The 17,618-nt window shown below is 37.4% G+C and overlaps 1 protein-coding gene across 1 annotated transcript in view; it reads left to right on the top strand.

The window, feature by feature from the left end:
* NAV3 (neuron navigator 3) overlaps positions 1-17,618 on the top strand; it is a 797,711-nt gene that overhangs the window by 222,003 nt on the left and 558,090 nt on the right. Inside the window, exon 2 of the mRNA XM_087868917.1 lies at positions 3,379-3,786. Within this exon, the coding sequence (XP_087725043.1) occupies positions 3,715-3,786 (72 nt within the window). The 5' untranslated portion in view covers positions 3,379-3,714. The remainder of the gene's footprint in view (positions 1-3,378; positions 3,787-17,618) is intronic.

The raw sequence follows: 17,618 nt of genomic DNA, 5'->3' as shown, positions 1-17,618 counted from the left end.
TTCTTTCTTTCTTTCTTTCTTTCTTTCTTTCTTTCTTTCTTTCTTTCTTTCTTTCTTTTTTCTTTTTTCAACTTACTTGGATATCTAATTGAGCCAGAACTCTATTGAAAAACCTTTTTCCCATGGTTTCGTAAATCCATCTTTGTATATGAAGCAAGTGACCCATATGTGTTAACAGTTTGTTTCTGGGCTTTTTGCGTCCATGGTTAACTTGTCTATCCTTGCACCAGTTATATACCATTGTATTTATTGTTGGGTTATGTTTCTTAACATCTGGCAGAACAAGTAGTTGCAACTTGTTCTTCCTAAATGTCTTGGATCTTAATGGTATTTTGCTTTTCCATATATATTTTAGAAGCATCTTCTGAAGTTATAAAAATAAAACTGGAAATTTTGATGGATAATGCACTGGGTCTATACGTTTTTTAGGCATGAATTGGCATTACTGCAGTATTAAATCTTACACTCTATGAATATAGCATAATCCTCTATTTAGGTTTTTATTTTTTGATGTTTTATTGCTTATCATAAAGTTTTTACCATCTTTTATGAGATCTGTTCCTAGCTATTTGATATTTTTAATGCCACTATAAATAGTATCTTTTTAAAGTTTCATCTTTTTGAATGTTTGCTGCTGTTATAAAGGAATATAAAGGGATGTTATATATTGATTTTGTGCCCAGGAAACTTGCTAACTCAATTATTCTAGTAATTCATTTCTTGATTCTTTAATATTCTCTATTTCTTCCTTTCCAGTGCTTATACTGCTTGCCTGCATCCCTCTCTCTCCTTTCATGTTTCTCTCTCATATTTTCTTATATCGCTGCATGGTAGGACTTTACCTATAATATTTAATAGAATTTACATTAGCAGGTATTTATGTGCTGTTCCTGAGCAAATAGAAAGTCTTTAATTTTTTACCAATAAGTATGATGTTTGCTGTAGATATTTTGTGGATACGCTTTATCAGATAAAGATTATAGAAGTCCTTTTCTAGTCTTCCTTTTCCAAGAGTTTGTGCATGTGTGTGTGATGATTCAATGTTTAATTTGTCCAATTATATTTCTGCACCAATAGAGATGAGCGTATCATTTTTCTTCCTTATTTTGTTAATGTTGTGAATTATACTGATTGATTTTCAAATCTTAAACCAATCTTTATTCCCGGAATAGCACCAATTACGAATTCATGTGTGATTCGTTTTATATACTGCTGGATTCAGTTTGTTAATGTTCCTTTAGGATTTTTGCTTTTACGTCCATCAGTGAGATTGGCTTGTAACTTTTGTTTGCTTTACAAATTCTTTTATCTTCTCCTGTCCAAAATGCTTCTCTTGTGGTATTTGCTGTTTTAGATGATATAGTCCTCCCTGTGCTCATGCACCCTTGCATCACATACCCACACTCATGTACAATCAATTAACAATTCCATCAACTACACATTTTAAATACCATATTACTTAGTTTTGTCATTCTTTCCATCCCATCAGCTCCTACGCTAGTTCAGGACACTATTGTCTCTCTCTTTGATTATTTAAGCAATCCCCGTAAGGTTTTTCTGCCACAAGTTTTGTTCCTTCCCATTTATCTTCCTTATTGCAATTAAGATGAACTTTTAAAACCACAAATTCTACTATGCTTCATTTCTTCTTACAAATTTTCAGTGACTCCTCATTGAATTTCTGTGAGCTCCTCATATTAGCCATATGTTCCCTCATGTCCAAGCCTTGGCCCATGCTGTTTTCTTGTCTGATAATATTTCCATTGGTACGCAAACTAAATATACCTCTGCAGTGTATCAGAGGACTTCAAGAAGGAGAATAGCTTGGCAAAATAATGGCTAGACAGGAGACCGTGTATGGAAAGTTAAAAAGGCAGTTCAGGAGCTGATTTTTCAAACAGTATCTACTTTATCATGTATTTTATGCGTGGCTTGGCTTGTTTTGTGGAACCTGGCAGTGAGTTCTTAAAGGGAATGCATCATGCTGAACCCTTGTGCTCAGCTCTTGATAGCACAGTTTATGAGTCATGTAAAAATTGAAACCTCTTCAGTAAATATCCAGGGTAATGAGAAATTGTTGTGGGTTCTAGGAATGGTTAACCTGGCTAAGGTAGTACTTGAAAAATTGTCAGATAAAAGAGGAAATTGAAAGTATTTTGTGTATATTGATGACTGCAAGGATATAAATAATTACAAATGCACAGAGGTATTTAGGAAGGCAGAATTTATGTCTGAATTAGGAAGAATTGTCTAAAGACCAGAACAGCTTCGATATGGAAGGAACTGCCTCCCAAGATACTGTTTCCTCTTGTTTAATGTATTTGGGCAGTGGTTGGTCTATTATGTTAAGGGATTTTATATATTAGGGCAGTGGTTCCAAGACTCAGGTCACATCCAGACTAATTAAATCAGAGACTCTGGGGATGAGACGCAAGAATCAACAGTTTTTGAAGCTTCCCTGTGATTCCGAAATGCAGACAAGTTTGAGAAGCCCTACAGGAGAGAGGTTTCAACTCCTGAGAGGTTTTCCTGCATCAGTAGTTTCTTGAAGAAATGGGGGGAGGGGGGGAAAAAGCACATTTCCAAGCACTACTGTATAGTTTCTACATTAGTAGTGTTGGGTGGACTCGAGGAGTCTTTATGATTAAGAGTATTCTGAGATTATTCAATTTTCTAGCAAGGTTTAGAAACCACTAGATTATATGACTTTTTTAAAGAAGAATGCCTTGTGCATTCATAATTCAGCAAGGCACCTGACAAACTCATTTATGGGATCCTTATGGACAAAATATATAACATGAATTGAAGCAGCTGTGTGTAGGACAAAGAATGGGTTTTGGATTCAAAGGTATCTGAATTCTAATTCTTGTCCTGTTACTTACTACTTATTTATTAAACTTACAAAAATTTACTTACCGTCTCAAACTCATCTTAAAATAGAATAACAACCATTTTGTCAATTAATTTTAAAATTTAAATAAAGCTATTTTTGAAAACTATCAGTCTAGCATCATGTCTATATATATTGGGCTCTTTTCTAAATTCTGTAGTTCTGTGAATACTGAAATTAATGAGTGGATTCATGGAGCATATGCACATGTTTGATGAGTGTATGTGTGTATTCTGTGTTGATTTTTAGCTCTGATGTGTTGTGAATCCCTGGTTTTAATATTCTGCTTTAATTCAGTTATTGTATTTGGTATTTTAAAGGCCATACGGGTAAAGAAAAATACCTTTCACTTGCTATTGTTTTTATGTGAAATATAATTCATGCCTAATTTTTTTTTCTAAATCGCACATTTCAGATAAGTTTTCATTAATTGTATTATAAATGATGGGGGAGAACTAACTGTGCTTTTTCTTTTTTTTAAATCACAGGTTTATGGTAACTGTGTGATTATTTATTAAAATGGAAAACTGTGAAGAAAGAAAAAGATAGCAGTTGGAATTAAAATTCCTGGATGAATATTTTGTTTTTGAGACATCAGCATTTAAAAACGATATGCTGATTTGGAAAGTCTCGGGAGTAAATTGCAAAATTCATCTTTTCCAATCAATCAATGGACTTTTTAATCATTCCATGGAGTTGATGAAGTTTGGAGATGATGTGTGATGGGAAATGTGGCATGCCAGTGTTTTCCTAGTGATTGCATCTTGGATTAGTTTGCTGCTTTTTTGAAGAGATTCCATTTTGAAAAGCAAGAACCTAATGTGATGGATTTATCTTCAGAGATGAACAGACATGGGAAGAATCCAGTGAGTCACAAGCTAGAAGATCAGAAGAAGGTAATACAAATAAATTTCCTTTTGCTTGGTCTTTTTTGTTTACCCTTAAAGAGAATTTCATAAATTGAAAATGAATGTGCTTTAGGAGATAAAATAACATACTATTTCATGGAAATAAATCCTGCCATATAGCCAAGTGTAGCTATGGTCTGGATTTCATTACCAGTTGGTGGTTTTTGTTTCTAAAGTCTTCTGAATTCATCCATCCAATGGGTTGGCAAAGGATTCTGTGGTGTTCTCTCACTCTTGACTTTTAGAAATTCTAGTGACCTGCTGGCCTGACCTCATGGAACAGTTTTCTGAGATCCAGGGTGACGTATGAGTCATGGGGCATTGCTGGAGTAATGGAGAAAGTTAGAGCTCTCCTAAAGGAGAACACCTGCCTTTGCTTGTAGTAGAAGATGTAGCTGGCATTTGAAATTCTCCAATTTCATATCCTTGGAGTACATCAATGTAAGTCTTCTCATTTGTACAGCTGGCCTGGAAAGAGAGTCATGAGGAAACTGTGAGCTTTGGTTTGACTCTTCATGTGTGATGTCAAAGGATCTAATGGAAAATATCAAAATAGGGCTGTGCTAATATTTTTTTTTTAGTGGGGTTTGAGAGGTTCTGAGTGAGAAGCTGGAAATTGAGTACCAAGGTTTGTACTTAAACCTCATTTTTCTTCCTTTTAGAAATTCTTACCTGCTAAACTGCTGTACTATAGTGAGAACCATCCAGAGAGCATTTATCAAAAGGGTCAAAGATGGTGCCCAGGAGAGGAATCCTACTCATAATGAAATATATTATCTTTTGTAATGTTTTCATTGACTCCATTAGTACAGGAGAGGTGTGTGGGGACCCAGTAGTTAAGGCACAAAAGCAAGGAATAATGAAATAACAGAAAGGATATTTTTAGTTAGACATGAATCTAAGGGGCATGATTAAAGTTTGTTTTTACATCTGTCGTAGAAATTTGCTTACTAGTCATCTTGTATTTCCATGAGACAACTCATTCTTTTGCAGCTTTGGAGGTAAGATGTTTAGAAGAAGCCATATAGAGAATAGCTTGTTAATTTGCTCTGACATTTTGACCAGCGCTACTAGAAAGGCGCTACAGTGATCCCTTTGCATGAATCCACACAAAAATGTGTGGGTTACTTATGTCCAGTTTGGTTCATTCGTTGGGTTTACCTGCAGTATATGTAAATCTTGGAAATACTCAGTAGTGTAAAATCCAAGATGCCCGGAATCAATTTTGACTTCAATGTGGATATAAATTTCTGCACAAATGAGTGTGTTACCAAGAATGCTGTTGGTGTTTCAAATGGGTCAGCACTTTTTTTCTTCTGCTGATACTAAGCGTGTTGATCCAAATGAGATCGCAAGATCGGTTTCCATGCAAAGCATGCGCTGCAATTTCTTCAGTACTGAGGGGTGATTTAATCATTTTTCTCTATCTACATTTTAAAATGTCCTTAACTCTGATGGGTAATTCGCTTACTGTATTGGATTGGAGAAAGGAGAAGTGGGTAATAGGTAAGCAATTAATATTACAGAATTCTGATTTTTGAAGGAAGTCCTTCTTTCCTGGCAGGGAAGGAAAGTCCTTCTGCAGGTGCTGTCGTTTTTCTTGCCTGAATAAACGATATTTTCTGCAAACACAGAAGGGATTGCAAGCTACAGAATGGAATGAACTCTTAAAATCATTCAGAAAATTCCTTGTGTGGAACTTTAAACAATGATCCATAATGATGCTTAGTTTCCCAGGCCAGTTCACAAAGGACCGTTCAGCTCATACAGAATAGTAATAGAGTTTAGACAAACTATGTAGAGCCACGATTCTGTGGGAAAATTAACAAGACCAGTGTGGTGGTGGTGGATGAAAGGATCCCCATTTCACTGTAGCCTCGCCTTCTAGTTGGTAGGGAGGTGGGGAGGAAGAACATTTTCAATGAGCATTATCAAGAGGAAAATGGGATTCTAATGATTTCCTGGCTACTCAGTTGGTGTGAGCATTCACACTGAGTAAGCCAGAACCTCAGATATTGATCGATCAATTGATCAGTACTTAAGATTCAAATTTGCTAAGTGTCAGCAGGAATACCTACTCTCAATGACAGTTCTGTGAATTTGTAGTAAGGAGAAAAACGAAACATTAACACCATAAATCTTCATAGACTAAGCTCTGGGCACAGCCCTGCCACCACACAATTACCAGTAGAGATCATAAGAGCATTCATGTAATTACTTCAAGTGTTTGTAGTCCTTCATGATGAATTAATTTAAGCAGGAACAACGTTCCACATCAGTGAAATAAAATGTATTTATTTCAACTCATGACTTAATCCAGAGGTGAAACATCTTTTTGGTATTCCTGAAAAACGTGTTCTTCTCACAGTGTTTGGCATATGGTAGATACTTAAAGCAAGGGGAACTGAACTGACTTCCATACAGGCTCCTGTTTTGAGCACTGCCCAATGATTTTTTGTTCCATGTACAAATAGCTCACTAGCTTTTGTTCTTGACTTAAAATAATGAATTTGTACTTTGTATGCTCTGCTTCCGAGTAGAAGCTGTTAGGACACTGAGCGTAAGAGTTTGCGAGGGTGTGTTCTTCTGCAGTGAGTCGGTGAATGTCAGGGAAGAGATAAAATATGGAGTGCTTACTATACCAGGCACATGCTTGGTCCTTTCTAATTTATGAAGAAAGTGTATTTCTACAAAGATAAAAGGTGCTTTTTTTTACCTTTTCCATATCTCCTTAAGAGATTTAGTCCTGCAAAAATAATGATCAGTTCCTCAAAAATATATATACAATAAGAAGCACATATATACCATTTATTCAAAACTAAAGAGTTCAAAAGTGTGTGTGACTTCTTGGGCTTCTTCAAAATAATACTCATCACCTGACTAAATCTGGAAAACATACTTGAAAGTTAAAAGGTATCATATCCACAAGTCCTATCTGAAGTCCTCTTCATTATGGATAAACCAGAGATGTGCATCTTACAGGAGTTGAGAGTACTTCTAAGAATCTCAAATCGACCTGGATTAGTGTAGGACTAGGTGGAATTCAACTCACTTTTTGATTCCTGTGATTTTTATCAGTAGAATTTTCAGTTAGGTTTGGCCCATAATCCCTGCTTTTGGCATTCTGTTTCTGGAATGTCCCAGATGGGAAAATTATCGTGGTATCTCAGAGCTCCTGCATGCCCATAATGAGGTGTTTTATTTTTGAAAACTTGACCTTTTGACCCATGTTTGCTCATTGATGCCAATAAGCTTGTTATATTGCTTTCCACTAATTTTATTGCTTTGTGGGATTTTTTCTGCAAAAGCCCCTGGAACAGCAAAAGCCCAATAGGTACAAATGTCACTTCGGTTTCATTAATTGTGACCTTGAACTGAAAAGCAGAGCTCAGTAGATTTTACTGTCAGTCTAATTGCAGCAGTTTGCAGCTCAGACAGCCATGGGACACTGCTTTATTGCTCCGTGAATATTTTGTGTATTAAACCAAAGCATTTGTCATAGTCAACAGTTTACTAGGTACTGCTGAAAAAGGTAGCAGGATACACATTTTGAAATTATGACAATGAAATGCAATACATATTTAGTGACCTGTTGGAATGCCTTTGTCTCTCTATTCTTTAAAGCAGAAAGGGATGGCAGTATTATTGCATGTATGCAGAGATATTTATGTTTGGAAATGTCTAAGATTGATGTCATCACACACTTTCATTGCCTAAAATCATGTCTTTTACATGCTAGTTAGTCAGCATTATTTTCACACTGCCTTGCAAAAACCTCCAGATAACTTCTAACACATCATGTCTTCCTATGTGATGGCAATTATTTCAGAAGTAACACAGTCTGGGTGTAGTGAGTGAGAGAGTTTGAGATGTGGAAAACCATGTAAAATAAGAGAAACAATTGTGTTAGTTAATAGAAAAGGGGATGCCGATATGGAGAAAGTCTGGTATTTTAAGGGCAACCCTAGTGATATTGTGGCCTTAAAATCAAGGTTAGGTAGGGGGGGGGGTAGAAAAAGTATTATCTGCCAGTGACATTGAGGGCTTCCACGGTGTCTCTCTGCATAGACTAGTCTGGTTTGTTTGTTTTTCAGTTGACTTCAGACAGAAGTATGGTTCAGCTGCATCACTGCATACAACGGTGTTGGGCTACTCCAGTAATTTTACTGAAAACCTCACTTGTGATTACCAGTGCTTTAGAGAGTAAAAATAATTTATTAGTTAAGATCTAGCCTAATTCTTCTTTTAGTATTTTTCTTTTTAGTGTGCTAGACTACATTTGTTGCATTTTCTTGCAGTGATGGTAAAATAGCATCATGTAACAGTCAAAAAGTGTATTGGGGTTATTATCACAGGTGTTGAGAACTACTTGAAATTGTTTATGTTGGAAACTGATTAAAAATCTGTTTTCTTTGGAGAAAATATGAAGGTAAATCACTCCAGAAGAGAAGACTTAGGATAGATCCAGGCTTTTCATTCTTTGATCTTCTTGAAGGATGGCCTCATTAAATGGTATTTTATTTTTATGAATCTGCCTGACTTCTTTTTTTGTTAGTGTGTGTGAGATATGTTAAAAGGACCTTAAGGGAGGATGAAGTTTCTGAAGCAAAACCACATCATTTATTAATCATCTGATTGTGAAGCATGACTGCTAATATGAACGGATTATCTGGGGGTCTCAACAAAATTGATTAGTCATCCGGTTACTGATTATTCAAACTTTTAATTTTTGAAATACGTTGAGCAGCCATTCTGCAATGTTATTGTATAAATGTGGAATCCATGTATAGGCACAAATGAATGTCATGTTCACAAAGAAACTAGTACTGGAATTGTGGCATACTGTGATACCACTTAAGATTGTCCCTAATTTCTCCCTCTACCTCATTGTCTCTTACAAAAGGGTAGTGCAAACAGCTGTTGCCAGCCGCTTTACCTGGAGTTCTCCAAGGATGAATTAGATAAGGTTGGCTCTTATTCTGTCGAGCAGTGATTCTGGAAACTTCTCTCTCAGATCTGAACTTGGATAGAACTTCTTTTAAAGCTGCTTCTATCATATCACTGGTGGTCCTCAAATAGACCTCTTCTGGAAGTTTACATGGCTACTTGCCTTTTTGGCCCTGGCAGCGTACATTTTCAATGTCAACAGACTTGGGCTAATGGGAAGAACTGGTAATAGATAAAAGTGAGTACTGTATACCATGCTTAATGGTTCTACTCCTTTGTTCTAAACTAGAACATGTTCCTTTTCTTGACTGGTGGATTTTAGATATCAGCAGATGTAATGACTGCATAATCTTCATAGAAATAGTTACAACAGGCAGGCCGAAGGTAGATGATACTTGAGTTGTGTGATACATGTTTTATGCATTTTAAAGGAAGAAGTATATGTAAATTGTTATTATGGTTATTAGTTGTCATTAATTATGATCTCAACAATGACTACTAAGCTATAAGATTCAATAAGTTTTAATTCCCGTGTTTTCTTAAATCCTTTTTTTCTGTCTTGATATTAACATGTGAGTTCTGACTTTTATCATTCCATAATGGAATGACTGTGACTAATTTTTTCTTCTAAGATATGTTGGAAAAATGTGACCACTCTCAGTGCAAAAAACTTGGGAATACATTAGTACACCAATGTGCTCTCACCTTTCTGTGCATACATGTATCAGTAGATTTTTATATAATTATGTGTAATTATTTATAATATTTATATTTATACACACACATACACACAACTTTTTAAAGAAGATATTATAATATTGTGTGGCCTGTTTTGAATGGCCAAGCATGTCACTGTCAGTTTCTCCTTAAGATTGTCTTCTAAAAGGTCTGGGGCTTTTCTCCATTTGGTATATAACACAATCATTTTGAAACAATAGTTTAACCATATCTGGTTGCCTCCTTTGAGGTTCCAGGTAAGTATAAAAGGGTGAGCTGAGATTCCACAAATCTTACCCTGAGGTAGCTAAGTGGGCAAAACCCTGTGAATGCATGTAAAAATACTATTAAAAAGTGCTGAATGTCAAAATTGGGGGGGTAAAAAGACTTTTGCTCATTTCCAAAGGCCAAAGACTTGAGATTAATCACAAAATCAGAGTATACGTTGGTACCAGAATGGAGTGGGAAGCAAGAACCAGGCGTGTAAGCAGAGAAGAGGAGTCCGAGACGAGCCGGGAGTGGGTTGACATGCCCGATGTGTTTCTGTGTGCGGCAGGCTACCTGCTGGTGAGCAGAGCCATCTGAATTTAATAGCACCGGGACAGGGCGGACAGAATTTTTTGTGTTTTCCTTACACAGATTTCTCCCAGACATGATATTCAGTGACTATGCCATGCCTGGGATAAGAGTTACATGAAACAAAGCAGATGTAATGGTATGTTTTAAAAGCAGTGGACATAAAAAATTGTCAGTTTTATGTACAAATTTGGAAAATTTTTCTGATAAATAAGCAGAAAACCATCAGATCTTCAAAGTGTGTTCTGAGGAACAGCAACAGTATTCTCAGCAGAGAATGTGTAAGAAATGCAGAGTCTCAGGCCCCATGCCAAACCTACTGAATCAGAATGTGCTTTTTCACAAGATTCCCGGGTGATTCTCGTGCAGAGCAGTGTTGGAGAAGTGCCACCCTAGGGATCACGCCTGGGAGCTCCTCAGTGGCATTAAGCTTTGGTTACCCATTGTTAAAATAAGATGCCCTTTATTTTCTATCTTTTGGTTCCTGTTTTCCTTCTTGACTTCTCTCCCAGTATTTCCTGGAATCATTAGCTAGATAAACTACTTGCACAGGAATCATTGTTTCAAGGTCTACTCTGGCAGAAACCTACACTAAGACATTTGGTATCTAGAGTTCTAGAATCTGTCTAGTATTTGTTTCAATCAGCTAGTGTTGGACTCTATGTTAACACATCTATTTGAGGGGCGCCTGGGTGGCTCAGTCGTTAAGCGTCTGCCTTCGGCTCAGGGCGTGATCCTGGCGTTCTGGGATCGAGCCCCACATCAGGCTCCTGCCCTGGGAGCCTGCCTCTTTCTCTTCCACTCCCCCTGTTTGTGTTCCCTCTCTCGCTGGCCGTCTCTCTCTCTGTCAAATAAATAAATAAAATCTTTAAAAAAAACACACACACACATCTATTTGGAATTTAAGTTTTTCAAGAATTCTTCTCTTTTATTCATTTCTGCTTTATTCTTGGATATCCCAGATAATAATATCAACACTTGTAGAGTTTCACTCAATTAACAGGTGATCTGCTCAAAGGGCAGCTGCTGCCACCTCCCACTGCCACCCCATTATCAATGGTCTCTGTAACACAAATTGCAAATTGTCCCAAGAAGTCGCTGGAGGAGCTGTGAGCACCTTTTCTCATTTCTTGCCTTCACCCTATTCATGAAAAAACAGACAAAACACACTTACTGAATCTGGTGTTTGCAGTGGGTTTTTATGTGAAATCTTCCTATTCATTCCTCTTTTCCTCTACAGTTCCTTGCTGGAGAAGTTATATATACACAAAACAATATCTAAATGGAAATGAAGGACTAGCATTATAAAAAAAGTATTCGTATAAATGCTCCTAAACTCTAAAAGTAGATCTTCTTGGAGAAGCTGTAATGCCTCAGTTCCAGAAGCCAAATCTGGGTTTCCTACTATCCTCAAAGCTGGAATTACTGCTCTAGGGAACAGACCTGAAAATACTAACCATGTTAGTTGTGTGGATGAAGATGGACAGAGAACTTGCCCAAAGAGGAGGACCCTGTTAGGGGAGTTTATCACCAATGAGCAATACAATGGAAAAAAAGTTGTGCTACCTATTATCTTACGTTTAGTAGGAAGAAACACTGCCCAATAATAAAACTTGGCTCAATATTTCACTCATGACCTCATCAGTCAAGCTAGCGATGTCTTTGAGAGGATCCAGTAAAAAGTAGTGTAGTAAATAGTTAAGAGTAAAGAATCTGGAATAAGACTGCCTGAGTTTGATTCTTGGCTCTGTCACTTCCTCAGATTACTGAACTCCTGCCTTCTCCTAGTTTTCTCATTTGTGTTATTTTATAACATGGGGGTTGAAAAAACTCATATATAAAGCATTTGGAGCAATGCCTTGCACACAGAAAATGCTCAATAACTGGTAGCTATGGGGTGCTGAACTAAAGAGTTGGGCAGGGTTCCTCCTCTATGGGCAGAGGCCACAATATGAACTGAAGGGCAGATGTGTTCCTCCCTTCTCATCTTGACTTCCTATGAGGTCTGGAAGTGCTGGTGGTGAATGACTTCCAGGTTATCTCCAATCACAACAGCTCATTTTAGATTTCTCTCTACCATCTGCATTTAACATTTTAAGCACTCCTAACATCAGGCTCCCCACAGTGTGAAGGGTTTCTTTATTTAGGAGTGGAAACAACCCCCACTCCCCCACGCCCCACATGGAAACGTGGAAGTGTAACTAACCAGCCCTGGATTATCCACTTTAGCCTGAGGATAGAGTCTCCCTGTGGGTCTGAGCTTTCTTTCTTGACTTATGTTAAACCTGGTGTTAGTGGGGGCACCTGGGTGGCACAGTCGTTAACCGTCTGCCTTCAGCTCAGGGTGTGATCCCGGCGTTCTGGGATCGAGCCCCACATCAGGCTTCTTCCGCTAGGAGCCTGTTTCTTCCTCTCCCACTCCCCCCTGCTGTGTTCCCTCTCTTGCTGCCGGTCTCTGTCAAATAAATAAATAAAATCTTTAAAAAAAAACAAAAACAAAAACCTGGTGTTAGTGGTTCATCTGAGTCCAAGGCCTAGCTTGCCTGTTATCTGGAGAGAGACAGAGAATAGTGGGTGCTCAGGATATTTCATCTTGAAATACGGATATAAGGTTAACCACATGTGACTAGAGTTCAACCCTAGAGCCAGTCAGAAGAAAAGTCTGTAAATTCAAAGACTTCCTTTTTCTTTTTTTTTTTTTTTAAGATTTTATTTATTTATTGGAGAGAGAGAGAGCAAGCAAGAAAGAGAGAACGAAAGAGCATGAGTGGGGGAGGAGAGGGAGAGGGAGATGTAGACTCCCCGCTGAGCAGGGAGCCAGATGCGGCTGGATCCAGGACTCCAGGACCATGACCTGAGCCAAAGGCAAACGCTTAACTGACGGAGCCTCCCAGGTGTCCCCAAGACTTTATTTTTCTTAGGATGACAAGTGTGATAAACCAGAATATTATCTGGCCATAGCATATCGATAAATACAAAGTTATCCTTAACTCATGGTATGTTTTAAATAAAAATTTACTCTCTAAATTCTAAATATTTAGGATGAGTTTTGTTTCTATTTTCAAGAGGGTTAAAAGAACGTTGAACATGGGAAAAATTCTCAGTTGATACAGGCTTTATTTCTTTCATTTCCAACATGAGATTGAGAGCATAAAAATGTATATAACAAAGATATATCATGAAGTTAACATGGTAAAATGTCAACTGTAGAATCTGGTCATAGGTATATAGGTGTTTACTATAAAATTCTTTAAACTTTTCCGTATGTTTAAAAATATGTATAAAACAGTATGGGGGTATGTATTAATAAGAAGAGATGCTTCTTGGTATTTACATTCTAGTAGTATGTCCATAGTTTTTGTGCTTTACTTTTCCTGAGCTTGACTCTCCTCCTCCGTGTAACTTAGGGATCAAGAGAGCTTATGGGATTTTAGAGGGAGACTGACTCAGGACTGCTATTACTAGTCTTTTAGCTGCAGGGTAGTGTTCCAATTGGCCTGGGATCCTAAGCAGTGTTTCTTACATGATATATATAGGAAATACACTCATAACTTTCAACCACTGACTTAAAAATCAATTATAGGATCCATCCCTATATGTACTGATTTTCCTTGACTTAAAAATAAATTTGGTATATTCAGTTGTGTGTATATTTTATAGAGGAGCACAATTACTATGCTTCAGTTTAAATCTGGACATGCCAGTCCCAAGCATTAACAAAATAAAAGGAAATACCTTTTTATCATTTTGTAATCATTTTTCATGATCAGTTTTCATGTTTCATGGAACTAACTATTCTTTATAAATGTTTCCTGACACAGATCACAGTAGACAGTGTAGTTGGTTAAAATTCATTTAAAGTGTGCAATGTTACATTGCCTGTTTAGAAGCAATTCTTATGAGTAGTTTTGCATAATGGTAAAATAGTTCCTTAGAGCCCCATGGATGCACTTCTTGGCTAAGAATGTTCTACAGTATATAGGCTCTAGGTATTGCTTGCTATCTTCCAGTTAACTAATTAGGTTTTGCTAAGTCGTTGTTTGAGAGATAGGGATGGAGGTTAGTGGATTCAGGTTGGTATTGCTGCCCTTAGTTGTATTATATATTTCATTGTAACATAATATTTTGCTTGAAGATGGAAATTGTCAATCTAAGAATCAAACACAGATTTAAAAGATATGTTTTGACTGACTGCAGTGTGTATTCATGTATTTTCGGAGTGCCTACTAGTGCTCTGTGGTAGGTAACAGTAATAGACTCTGTTAACTGCATTACTAGGAGTGTACCATTTATATCTATCACCTCCCCTTTGCATAACAAAGTGGGTTGGGCTTCGAACTGACACTTGAATAGCAAGCAATCTGTAGTTTATAAAGCATTTTTCCTTGCATTTCTGTCCACCCTCACAACTCTGTCAAATTGTGCGTCCAGTATTTTTTAGGTGCATTTTAGTGGTGAACTTGTCTTAGATGAGAGAACTCACCAGGTTGTATCTTCTTATTTTGCTCAATGCTGTCCCTTTATTTTAAAATTTATCTACCTATGTTTGGCATGTTTTCTATGTGCATGGAATTATTTCTTTCTTAACATCTAACAAATTAATGTGTTGTTAAAAATCTGTTTGAAAGATAAAAATCCATGGAAGATTTTCTAGTTTTTCTGTTAAACTTTTATGCTACGTGACTCTAATATACTTTTTTAAGCAAATGGTTTTCTTTTCTTTCTTTTAAGCAAATGTTTTTCAAGAGCTCCTCCCAAATGACTTTGAAAAGATGTGAAAAATGAGAGCCCAGATTTGGGAAACTGCAGTCCTTTGTTGGCATTCAACCTGGTTTGGTCACATTCGACTTGTCACATTTGGGAACTTACATTCAAGGTTCTCTGTCTATCTTATTAACGGTGACGGATTTCATTAAATCACATTAGGCAGCTTCATTTAATTGTTAGGAAAATATGTTGTAAGGAACACAGGTCACATTTAAATTTGATAGACTACACGGAGAAAAATCATTGCCAGTCCACACAGGTAGGGCCACACTCCATCTCAGCTTCTCTGTTTTGCCAGCTTATCAGCCACCAGATAACCCACGAAGCTTGGCTCCCTGGTTTCCTGGCTGTGCCAGTGACACATGTGAGTACACGCAGGTATGTAAGCCACTGTGCTGTCCTGTAGGGAGGCAGGATGTTCTGTTGGACCACATTCACATTCAGAATTTGCTCACCGTAGTGGAAATGAATGGGAAGTGGGGTCTGTCCCGTAGATAAGATGGCTAGCCATTTTAAGGCACGTCCACATCATTTTCGAGGGAATATTAAAAAATAAAATGGATATGTGCGCATCACTGGACCTACTTTATAGGACGTTTGATTGATCTAATGCAAAGTGAAGATGAGAATAGTGTTCTATATAAATAGCCCCTTTGACTTTCTACTTAAAAAAATATCTTTAAACACTGCTCCAATTACACGTATCACATTTTCCAAAGGTGTGTGTTTTCACACATGCTAATAACTCTAAGGTATTAATTCAAACGGGCACATTTAGTTCTGAGGCAAGGCTGCCCCTCCCTAAGAATGTGACTGAAAGCACATGGATTCTCCTACTTGCTTTTCACATTTTGCTGCTGGTAGTTAATTTTACACTTTGTTTTTTTGTTAACATTAGCTGTTCTCCTTTGAAACTCTTACTGGCTGCTTGATGAAACAATTGTTAGGTGCGATGTAGTACTTTTACTTCATGCTGTCTCAGTAAGAAAGGCTTCTCTATCTTTTAACAGTTGTTGGTAATAGCAAATCGTAATGCTTGCAAATAACAGAGAAACAACACCTTGTAGGGACTTGTTACTCTCTAATTAACACTGGGGAAGGATTTAGGGTTAAACTTGAAGAACAACATAATGTCTTAGTCTGTTTTGCTTTGTAAAATGTTTTTATATAATCATGAAATGATGCAGTGATTTCCACATTGCTTTGGGGGAAAAGTATAATAAAAGTTAAATAAAAATGTGCCTTCACATTTCAGTTCCACTTGCCATTTTAGAAATGTCTTTCATATCCATTATCAGGCACCAAATTAGTGTTCCCGCTAAGTATATGATACTAAGAGGATTCATGGATATAACAACGATTTTCTTTTTAATGCATCCAGATTTATCACTTGCCTTCCGAAAACCCTCCAATGACTTTATAGTGCATTTTGAGTACAATCTGAGCTCTTTGACATGGCCCATAGGGCCCTACATAATCTAATTCCCATCTTCCTTCCAGCTTCATTTCCTGCCACCTTTTGTCTCCCTCATTCTGCACAAGGCATGTTGGTGATCCGTCAGTAGGTTCTTCAAGCAACAAAGGGCTTTCTCACTTTCAGGCCTTTGCATTGACTGCTCTTTCTGCCTTAAGTATCCGTTGCTCTATTTTTTGCATGAATGACCTCTCATCATTCAGATAGAGGGTATTAATGGTATTTCTTCCAGAAAGTGCTTCCCCATCCACTCCATCATTGTGTTCTGTTGATTTTCTTTCTGGCAATACTTTCGATATGTCCTATTACCTTGTAACTGCTTGCTTGTTTACAGTCTGCCTCTATTAAGTTAAAGACACTGTCTATCTTGGTCAACATTGTGTCAGAAACCTTGCATGTGGTATAAACTCAAGAACTGTTGCTGTGGAACAAAGAAGAAAAATCCATGTGAATCCATAAACTACCATTTATTCAGCAAAGGTTTAATGAGTACTTGCCAAATTGGGGTGTACTTTTTGATAAAAAAGCTGAAGAAGAAAGATATAAACACCCATCTTGCTCCCAAGTAGTTCTCAGGCTAGTAAATCATTAAATAAGAAAATGGGAAAACTTTCACTCAAGGCAAAGGCCTTTTTGGTTGGAGCCTAAACCTACCCTTGGTGCTTTATTTCTCTCTATGAGGGAAGAGTGGAATTTTCTTTTTGAAAGATTTATTTATTTATTTGAGAGAGAGAAAGAGGAAGAGGGTGCACAGCAGGGTGGGGAGAGCAGAGGGAATTGGAGAATCTCAAGCAGACTCTGTGCTGAGAGCAGAGCTGGATTCTGGGATCAATCCCATGACCCTGAGATCATGACCTGCACTGAAATCAAGAGTCGGATGCTTACCTGCGCCACCCAGGCTCCCCAAGAGTGGAATTTTCAAAGCATGGCTATCTGTGCAGTCTCCTTTATTTTCCAGTGACTCTCTGAAGCGTTTCAGCTCTAGAAGGTGAGAGAAATGACAGGTTGGTAGTTTAACCACTTCCGCTATGAATCGTCTTATGTATTTATGAATTAATCCATGATATTTTGTAAGCAGAAGAGATGGCATCTCTTAGGATTTAAGATTGTTGGAGACTGACCGATCCAGGTATTTCTGTGATATTTGGACCATCTCTATTTAAGCAGCATCAAAAATGAAGGCCAACGCTATTGAACTCATAAGGTTTGATTGTTTTTACTCACAAATATAGGGTGAAAGGATAGTCTCATTTCATTTAAGTTTTGAAATGATTATAAGTGCTTTCACCTATCATCTTAGCACAGACACCAGTATCAACTTCTTGAGTAGTATTCCAGA

Source organism: Ursus americanus, chromosome 17 (assembly GCF_024610735.1).
Source record: "Ursus americanus isolate L20-20 chromosome 17, mUrsAme1.1.p, whole genome shotgun sequence".
Lineage (NCBI taxonomy): Eukaryota > Metazoa > Chordata > Mammalia > Carnivora > Ursidae > Ursus > Ursus americanus.
This window is presented reverse-complemented; position numbering and strand designations above follow the sequence as displayed.